Below are 9,995 nucleotides of genomic sequence, written 5' to 3'. Positions count from 1 at the left end.
GTTAAAAAAAAATTACATTTTTTTAAGACTTTCTATTCCAATAATTAAATTGGTGCATATTCCTCTAGAAAATAAAGACATGCTTGGAGACAACATTTATATTATTGCTATGAAAGGGTCTCACTGGTTAGCAATTAAAAAAACCTTTATCAGTTATTAACAGCATTAGGCTTGACACAAGACAGAACATTGCCTCTCCCAGGTGAATTATGAGAGTATGAATGGATGAAATGATGTTTGGTGTAGGTAGGACATGCAGAAATTTGCCTCCAACCACCCAGAGGGGTGATTAATTGTTGGAACAAACTCCTGTGTGGTGTTGTGGAGGTGGGTAGTTTGAATAAATTCAAGGAAGAACTAGATAAACTATTAAAGGGGATGGACCAGTGAAATGGGAAGCGTTGCCTTTTTTTTTTTTCTGGTAGATGCTGTATAAGCTTGCTTTCTTGCAACATTTTCCACTACTACTACTAATAATATACCATACTCTTATATGTAAAAAATAATGTACTGTGAGTTTATACAGATTTGTATAAATATATTCAAGTATTTGAATTATTTTTTAATTGAAATGTTATTTCAATGTTATTTTTTATATTCTTAAGATTCACTATTATCCAATGAACATAATTTTATAGAATATGTTATATGTATTTCACACATATTAGGTCAGGTCTTTCGTGACAGTAAGGTTTTGCCACTTGTCACTCATTTGGAGAGGTCTGTACTCTTGAGCTCTGTGTATTACTAGAGGAATTTCTAAAGTTTTCTTCAATCATTGCTTAAAATAAGTAAAGTACAATACAGCTTTTTCTGTATTGTGCTTTACTTATTTTAAGGGCCAACCTAGTTTTTAAATTTTTGAATATTGTAATTCTGCAGATAGATTAAAATAGTGCATTTATTACTAACCAGTGCAGTGTTTGGTGTTTCTTCTGAAATTCAGAAAATAAGACCATAAAGAATCAGCATATGTATTTAAACTGAATGTTTTATAGGCTTTATGTGGGGGGTAGCCAAAGTTTGAAGAGGGAACCTTCCACCTCCATCTGAGGCTGGCCAATTACAGCCTTGTGAAAAATTGTCCTTATAGAGAATTTCTCTGGTCTGACTTGGGGATCAAACCTCAGAATTTGTTTTAAGATTAGTTAAGTGGCAAAGCCACTGTACCACCTTGGAAGATGCCTTGTGTGGGATATGGGGACTCACTGCTGTGCTTGGATACAGATGTAGCATCTCCTCCCCCCACTGCCGTGTTACTGCCTCTTAACTCTAAAATATTTTAATGATGCTAATAATAACAATTTTAATTAAAATGAGTGACAACCAAGGCATGGGAAACAAACTGGTTTATTGGTACAGCAGAAAAGTGGAAATAATTCTCACTTTAAAGTCATGCAGTCACTCACCTTTCCTCATGGCAGTATGAGGTGTGCTGTCATCACACAACAATAAATGCATATCATACACATACTGGCCTTTCAGTTTTGAACTGACAAACAATAGCCATTGTTGACACTCTAAAGTACAATGGCAATAGCTGTAGTTGGAATTTGGCAATGGAAAACTATTATCTTGGTTTATTTGCTATATTTAAAAATCATAGAAAAAGAATGTACAGTTGTCAAGGTTTCCATAACAAAGCACAATTGCATATGCTACTCTTTATTTCACAACAAAACATAATTTGTACAACTTATGAAAAACTACTTCGGTGTAGTAAACAACAGTGTTGACAAAATTTACATCATAAACCAAGTGCCATGAAATATTTTTGCTGATAATAGAAATATTTTGTATATTTATTTTTTATTTATTTTTTTAGAATGGAAGTGAAATTAAAACTTTGAATACTGACTAATTACTTGGTCATACTGCAAATAAAGCCATTTAACTTCAGAAAAATTTTCTTTCTTAAAAAAAAAAATATGGCACACAATGCAAAATGCATAGCCTAAGATGTTTTTTAACATGTAATACAACTTGTTTACAATATTTAAATAACAAATTAAAAAACACTTTAAATATGTTAAGGTTTAATGGCATCCTACAGGTATTTTTTGTCAAAGTTGTATATATTATATGTGTGTATTTTACACGCACATACAGACTTATAAATATATTCTGTTAGACAGTATTTTTTGCTTTTAGAAAGCATGAATTTAGTACTGTAATTCCTGCTGAGGTGATTTTTTTTTCTCTGTGAGAAAAATTTCCCCACCTGTTGTATTTTTTTTTTCACTATTGTAAAGTGAAAAATGGGTTTTAAAAACTAGACCAATATGCAGGTCTAAGGCACTTATGCAGGTGGGTAATAATAATAATTATAATGATAATAATTCATTAATTAATGGATTGGCAACTGTTTGGAGAGACTATTAACTTAAAACAAAATTGATCTGTTTGTGTTTCTTTTCTTTTTTTTCTTCTTACATTTGCCTCTACTCATTTTTCAGAGACAATGTCGTAAATAGTGAAAAGACGTGAACTAGACAGTGCACACACATTGAGCACACGTGCAGACAAATGTATAACATAGAAATATATACAAACTACATTTTTTTTCTAATTTCTACACAAAACATATGTAATTAAGACTCATGTATCCCAATGGCATCAAGGTTCCAACTATCCTGATTTCACAAAAATAAAAGTACATGTACATAAAGAGAAAATAAATACAATAATCCCAGCTACAACTACCTTCCAAACACACCATGAAATGTGAAGGCACACCAATTCTAGTTTTTTTTTTAATTATTATTTCTGTGTTTGACACTGAATGGAATTTGAAGACTACATGTTATAAAATCCTTGACTAGCACAATTTCTGTGATTAAAATTGGTGGTGCCACTTGATGAAATGCTTTGCATTTGATTTCCATCAGCTTCTGCTTTGCAGGCCACTTGGTGATCCAGTCTCGTGAAAGTTAGAAGCACTTTCAGTCTGTGCAAAATTGTTGTGCCAGTTGATCAAAATCAGACAGTTTTTTTTTTTCTTTATTCCAGAAAAGTTCTGTTTTTTTTTTTTTTTTTTTATCACAGTCTTCTGGTACCAAAATACCTCACTTCTTTTGCTCAGAAAGGTAACTTTATCATCCATTCCCTCCCCACCCACCTATACACTTTTACAAATGCCATCACATTTCACAGATATAATTTTACATTTCTATAAGTAGAATTACTAATGCAGATGATCCAACCCTGATTGTTTCACCGAGAAAACATGCCACAGCAGGCACAATGTTATACTTATGGGCAAGAGATGTATGATAAGAAATTGCTGTGGAAGAACAGCTGACATGGCTGATTTGGCACTAAAAGGGTTGTATGTACTACAGTATAACAATGAAAACAAACTCTTTATACAACTTTGATCACCATAACAATCCTAATGATATTACATAAAACTGCATGAATAGGATTACTTACTCCAAGACAAATGAAAGGAATGCTGGTAAAGAGATGATTTTGTACAATATGAGGCACTTTTTGTACTGAATGTTATCCTAGTGGACCCCAGTAGTGGTTGAAAAATACAAAGAACGGTGCCATTTCCTTCAAACAGAAGTTCTGTAAATTTTTTTTTCTTTTTCTTTTGCTTTCATTTATGGTCTAAATGCAGTTAAGGATAAATAAATGTATGTGGTCATTAACTTAAATAAAAAAAAACCAACATAATAAATAAATATTTTTCTCCACACAAAAACTTTTGCAATATTATATAGAATAAATTACGTGAATTTCACACTGACAAATTATGGATTAATGATAAGCAGTGATGAGTGCATGATAATTTAACATAAAAGCTTACTTAAAGAGAATGTTAATTTTTTTTTATCGCTTAAGAAAACAAAATTGTAATATTTATTACTATTTAAAATTCCATGTTTAAAAAAAAAAAAAACATTAAGATAATTAAAGAGAATCTACAAACCCTTCTTTGTTCAAAAAAAAATCCAAATACTTAATTTTATACATTATGGTTGCTGTTTTTGAACTGCAAGTACACCAATCAAATTAATCTGTTCCAAAACGTCACCTTAGCAGAGTTGAGTTATTCTATAGACTGTATAAGTGTAGTATAAAAGTCAGCAATGAAATGTTATGGATTTGCAATATATTTTTTTATATTAATAAAATACAATGGATACTGTTTATTGTGATCATTTCAGGACTAAATTTAATTGATAACAAAAGTCGATTGATAACAATAACCAAAGCAACAAGAATGCAAGTGTCCAGCACTGTTTATTGGTGCAATGCAGAAATGTGTACATAAAAAGGTGGAAATGGACAGAAAGAAAACATTAAAATCAAGAAAGATAAAATTCTTTAATTTGACTGTGTTATTTCTTCGAGAAAATCATTAATAAAAATGAAGCTGCCATAATGTTTCTGGAAATCCGTACAAACCATTAAAAGAAAATACCTATTTGAAATAAAAGAAAATATTAAAATCCAGAATTAGAAAACAGTCAGATTGGTAAGAGTACAGATTTCACAGCACTTTCTTTCATAGAGCAACAACACCGACAACCATATGAAGTGTACAAAGCAACAGCAGTATCTAGACACACAGCACTGTTAATAACTGTTTATGGTGCAAAAATAGTTCTAGAAAGCATTAGCATTTTATAAGTGCATACCTATGTATTACTGAGGTGCAATGTTATCATTAACCCTGCATACTTACAAACAGTTTAAAATTGAATTTAATGTTTTTTTATTTCAAGACATGGTGACAGGCATACTTTTATCAGTCATTCACCTTCATCAAGAAGAATGCTTGCCCACAAATGTAAGAATTTGTTTGCAAAGTTGCTTTTTTGAGGAAGATTTGGGAACAAGGGGTGATTCCAAGTGAAGTAAGCCATGTTTTAGTTTGATAAAATAATAAATTCTCATCAAAGTGATTGCTGTAAATTAATTTTTATTTGAAACTTGTGTTTTAAGTGTCTTATTTGTAACTTCCTTTCAAAGACTTTACCTGATGCAAAGCCAGTAGTCATGCTGGACTTTGTTTTAAAAATATTATGTAAAAACCAGGTTATCATCTGATTTTTATGGACTGATAATTTTTAATAACTGCTGTCATCATCTCATTGGCATGGCTTGCCGATGAGAACAGTATGCTAACTTGCAAAACATTGCCCAGTGGTCTATGTGACTAAGAAGCCTGCAATCTTTCTGGAACTGAGAAATGTAAGCAGAGCAGAGCAAGTTTTGATTAATGGCCCAAGGGAATCTTACATTTAGGAACAAAAATTAAAAGCTTTTAAATTTTTTTACATGGTTATTTCTGTATGCAAAGTATCCAATTTGTGGTACAGTGCAAGGGAAATGAGAAGCCTACAATTGAGAAATGTACAGACAACAATACTGCTCTTAAGTAATTGGAGCAATCATATCCTAAGTTTTAAAATAACTTGCTTGCTTAACACTTCACAAAAGTTTATCCCACATGCAGCTTGATTTACAGCAGTTATCAGTCATGATTAGGGGCAATAATGAGAGACATGCATCAGAGTCTGATTATCAATGAATTATTGTAATCTGTAGTGTGAGTTTGACTAATATCAGTAAGCATGCTGCTTCAGGAAGTAAAACTCACTTGTCTGATGCGGTGGTCTGCATTTAACCAACTGTTTAGTGATATGACTATGTACGGAAGAAACTAGGAAGAGTTTATGGACAGAGACAATTAGACTCAGGCAAAGCGCTGAATTACATTTTTAACAAAGACAAAAAATTTCACTCTTTTAACTTTCATTCAGTACAAGATTTTGCAAACAATGTTGTGTAGTATCTTTCTTTTATTTATATCTGACTAGAAAAAATAAAACAAAATAAACTTCAGTGATAAAATATTGATCCATGGCCAATGCAAGCCATAAGTTTATTTATTTATTTATTTTTTTGATAGCTACTGCCATTAAAAGTGTGATATTTTATTTTTATATTGTTTATAATAAGCAGAAGATCATTTTCACTAAACATATGCAAGTATATTATAAGCTTTGAGAGACTGCAGTGTGAAGAATTACTCTGCACAACCATTAAAATTTGCAAAATTAAAAAAAATAAAAAATAACTACTGCTGTTATGAATATGATATTGTGATATTTTATTTTACAGCATATATAGTATTATTATCTAGTAAAAAACCTGTTTGAAATATTCATAGAGTAATGGTTACTATGTAAGTGTAGCTTTTAAAATGAAGCTCCATCTAAGAGTTCCATGAAACTATTAGCATTATAAAATGAGCATGTGCTTCTAACGTGTTGTCAGCAGGACATAATGTGGAATGAATGGCACAAAGTTAATGAATAAAAACACTTGGCTCCATGTAATTTCATGTTTGACTTATTGAATTACTAGATGAGTCGTCCTAATACAGTGTTACAAGTATGTGTTTATAATTGCGCTGCTCACAACTGAGAATACAGTAAATGAAGTTAATTCACCTAAGTTATTATTGACATTTATTTTGTACTCACTGTGAAATCCTGTAATCAGATTGTGGGAGATTAAATTTTAACTAACTAATGCCTTCTGAGTTTTAACTACATTGTATGCTAAGAGGAGTAAGAATAATTATCTTTTTGTGAACCCATTCATTCTCATTTATATAAGCATGCATGCAGTTGCAGCTCACCCTACTGGCATTAATTAATGATAAGTTTAATTCACTCTTCCTTCCTGGTCCTGATGACAAGATTCCATGATGAGTCCAGAAATGTCCATGTCTCATTTTAATTATCCCTGATCCGGTCATGCAGGGTTTTATGAGACCCGAGAGAATATTTCAGCAATTCATGCTCCTCATCTACTCTGTACACACGCTGAAACTTCTAAAAGCTCTTTCTGAAAATGCTTTCTTTGATTATTTCTCCACTGAAACTTCCAAGAATCTCTGTTAATTTTCATATAATTAGGAAAAATTCAGTACTCAAGTTAAATATAATTATATGCACATGTTGAATAGCAACTCTCATGTACAATTACTGATTGTGAGTTGGCTTTACCGATGTGTGCTTTCCTCCAATAGCGCTCTACAGAGCGCTATTGGAGGAAAGCGTGAAGCAAGTGCATCAACAGTTTGATTCCAGATAATGCTTCAATGTCATGTTTCATGCAGCAGGAACTCCTGTTATTGATAAGCTGGTGTCCAGTTGCACATGTTTGTTGAAACACGTGGGTTTTTAAATTTTCATTTTGCTTGCCAACAGATTTATAGGGAGTTTTAATTACAAAACATAATTAAAAATATATGTTTTTAATATAACAAATATGGATTTTTCAGTTGTGTCCAGAAAAGATTGAAAATAGACATAAAAAAAGTAAACAGTTTTGAAATATTCTTTGCTGAGTTTTCAAATATATGTGCATGAGGTTGAAGTGACCCCACTCACTTAGAGAAAGAACACTCCTTTTTGTGAACTTGACATATTGATGGGTTAACTTGACATATTGTGTTCTCAGTTGTCAGTGGCACAATTATAAACCTGAAACATTATATTAAGGCAACTAAATTAGTACTTTAATAAATTAAACATTAAGTTGCATGAACTAATGCAATTTATGTGGATTCAGATTATGTGGAGTTTATCCTCGTTAATTAGTATATATATTTGTTTACAGGTTAAAATGCAACTTACCAAAATCAAAGTAAAAAAAAAAAGGAAGCCTTTTAAATCAGAGATATTTCTGAATAAAAATTTGTTATATCACATGACTTTTATAGATGACTTCCATTCATTCAAATACATTTTTTAAAAGGAGATAATTATTCAAATAAAACTTTTTCTCTGATTCTCTAAATTCCATTATGTAGTATGCTTACTCTTAGGTCAATTTTGGACATTTGTCTAAAATAAATTATTAACCAAAGAAGGGTTGAAGGTCTCAAAAAGTTTCATAAATTTCTAAATTTAACCCCACCCTCTTTTTCCAGTGAAATAGTGTGTAATGCAGTTAAATTTTAATATAGAAATATTATATTCAAACACAAAACGCCAAATATTTTGAATAAACATAGCGTTTATACATAACAGAAGATGAATCATTAAAAAAAAAAAATTGAAAAAGAAAAGTATCAAGATATTCTAGGAACACATGGCCCATTTACTATGACCAATTCTTAAACAATTTTGGTCTTATTAGAGAATGTTTTAATGTATATCTAAAAGGGCAATGCGAAAAACATTACAGAAAAAAAAAAAAAAAACTACTTACAAAGAACTGCAAAAGACACAACTTTGTTCAAACATTTTCAGTATATTTTTAACAAGTCCAAATGGTTTACGTGCTTTGAGCATTAACGATTAAAATGAACACCACATATACTAATTCAGTACTGACAATGTTGATATCAAAGTCATCATCAACTGCAAAAAAATAAATAGTTGCCTGAGGCAAAGAAAAAAGGAATGGATCTCACACTTACACTAAATTCACTAATAAATTGTTTGTGTATAGCACTACTATTCAAATGACATGACTGTTTTCTAGGATGATATTGGCACATCTATTTTCTATCACTATTAGAAATTTTCTGCTATTCCATGTGTCGGTATTTGTGTGATGACATTTGAGACAAACCTAGGACTGCATACTGGCACTTAAGGCAGTGATAATGCGTTTGTCTCTGATTATGGCTACATCCTTTCATGTTGCAATTTTGGGATGGTGTATATTTTTCAAACCCTGCAGCATTGATGCTGTCCATTTTTGCATGCTGCCTGCGGTGAGCCACAACTTTATTAGTGTCTGTGCAGACAAAGTCACACTTAAGGCAGTGAAAATGAGATGACTTATTTGCCATTGCACCTAACGTATTGGCATACATACAGTCAGGTCTACCACAGTTCACATTAGCTCTGTATTGTTGAAAGTCTCCACCCATCAAAGTGTCTAGCCTTTCATGACGTGCTGTATGTTGGACAAAGCGAGTTTTGTCACAAAAACTATAACCACAGTCCTTTCTCATGCAGTGAAAATGAGTCTGGTGCTCTCGGTAACCACAGTGGGGATAAGTACAGTCTTCGTTAAAACGATAGCGTATATAACCTTCAGGCACAGGTTCATCTTTTAGAATTCTCAAGCTTGGAATTTTAATTCTTTTTGTCTCAGTTGCATTATCTAGCTTGTCTGAACATGTTCGTTTAGAAAGAACAGATTTTTCATTGTCCTGATTATTTTGTTCTTCAGTAGCACTCCCACTAAAATCAACTTGTGGAGAGCCATAAAATTGGTGAGAGTGAGAAAAAATTGTAACTGGCCTAGATGAAAATGTATTGGAAAGTTTCTCATTGCCTTCAGTAGCAGGCACTATAATGCTGGATGGTAATGATTGTATGGAAGAAGTCTGTGAAGGAGGCTGCCAGCAAAATATACCAGGTATGTGAGAAGTATGGTCTTTGGATTTCTCTAACAAGGTGGTATCATGAGGCACATCTTTAGTTTCATGCTGCTCAAGAAACTGAACAATTTTATCACACTTTACATCGACACCATCTTCATCTTCGTGAAATGGAGACTCAGGAGTTGAACGGGAAGATGGAGTTGGACTCACATATTCTGTACCAAGTGGGTTAACTAACATAGGACTTAATGCACCAGAATGTTTTAGTACATGTGGCTTGAGTCGGGAAAAGCTAGAAAATGCCTGAAAATAAAGAATGAAAATATGAATTATTACTTTGGAAGAGATATTTGCATTTGACATATTCAAATAATTTAACTAACTAGGTATACACAATATATGATACTAATTCATAAATGAAGATGCACATTATATTTTTGGACAATGCTCTTAGAGTGGGGTAGTTGTGCCCATTGTCCCAGATTCTATTTATTTCAAACTACTTGCATCTTTCAACATTTTATAGTTCATCACCAGAAAAAATAAAACTTGAGATTCATCAGGTTTTATTATTTTTTTCTACCTTTATTGATTAGTTATTCATGAACTATGATCATGCTAAAAT

At 31.9% G+C, this 9,995-nt stretch overlaps 1 protein-coding gene across 1 annotated transcript in view; it reads right to left on the bottom strand.

The window, feature by feature from the left end:
* Positions 1-3,060: 3,060 nt before the first annotated feature.
* LOC150085320 (zinc finger protein castor homolog 1-like) overlaps positions 3,061-9,995 on the bottom strand; it is a 458,876-nt gene continuing 451,941 nt past the window's right edge. Inside the window, exons 20-21 of the mRNA XM_090373996.1 lie at positions 8,453-9,673; positions 3,061-3,615 (exon numbers count right to left, since the gene is read on the bottom strand). Coding sequence (XP_090230122.1) covers positions 8,564-9,673 — 1,110 coding nt within the window. The 3' untranslated portion in view covers positions 3,061-3,615; positions 8,453-8,563. The remainder of the gene's footprint in view (positions 3,616-8,452; positions 9,674-9,995) is intronic.

Source organism: Mastigoproctus giganteus, chromosome 5 (assembly GCF_048544385.1).
Source record: "Mastigoproctus giganteus isolate SK-2022 chromosome 5, ASM4854438v1, whole genome shotgun sequence".
In the NCBI taxonomy this organism is placed as follows: domain Eukaryota; kingdom Metazoa; phylum Arthropoda; class Arachnida; order Uropygi; family Thelyphonidae; genus Mastigoproctus; species Mastigoproctus giganteus.
Note: the sequence above shows the minus strand (reverse complement) of the source record. Positions and strands in the feature narration are given on the sequence as shown.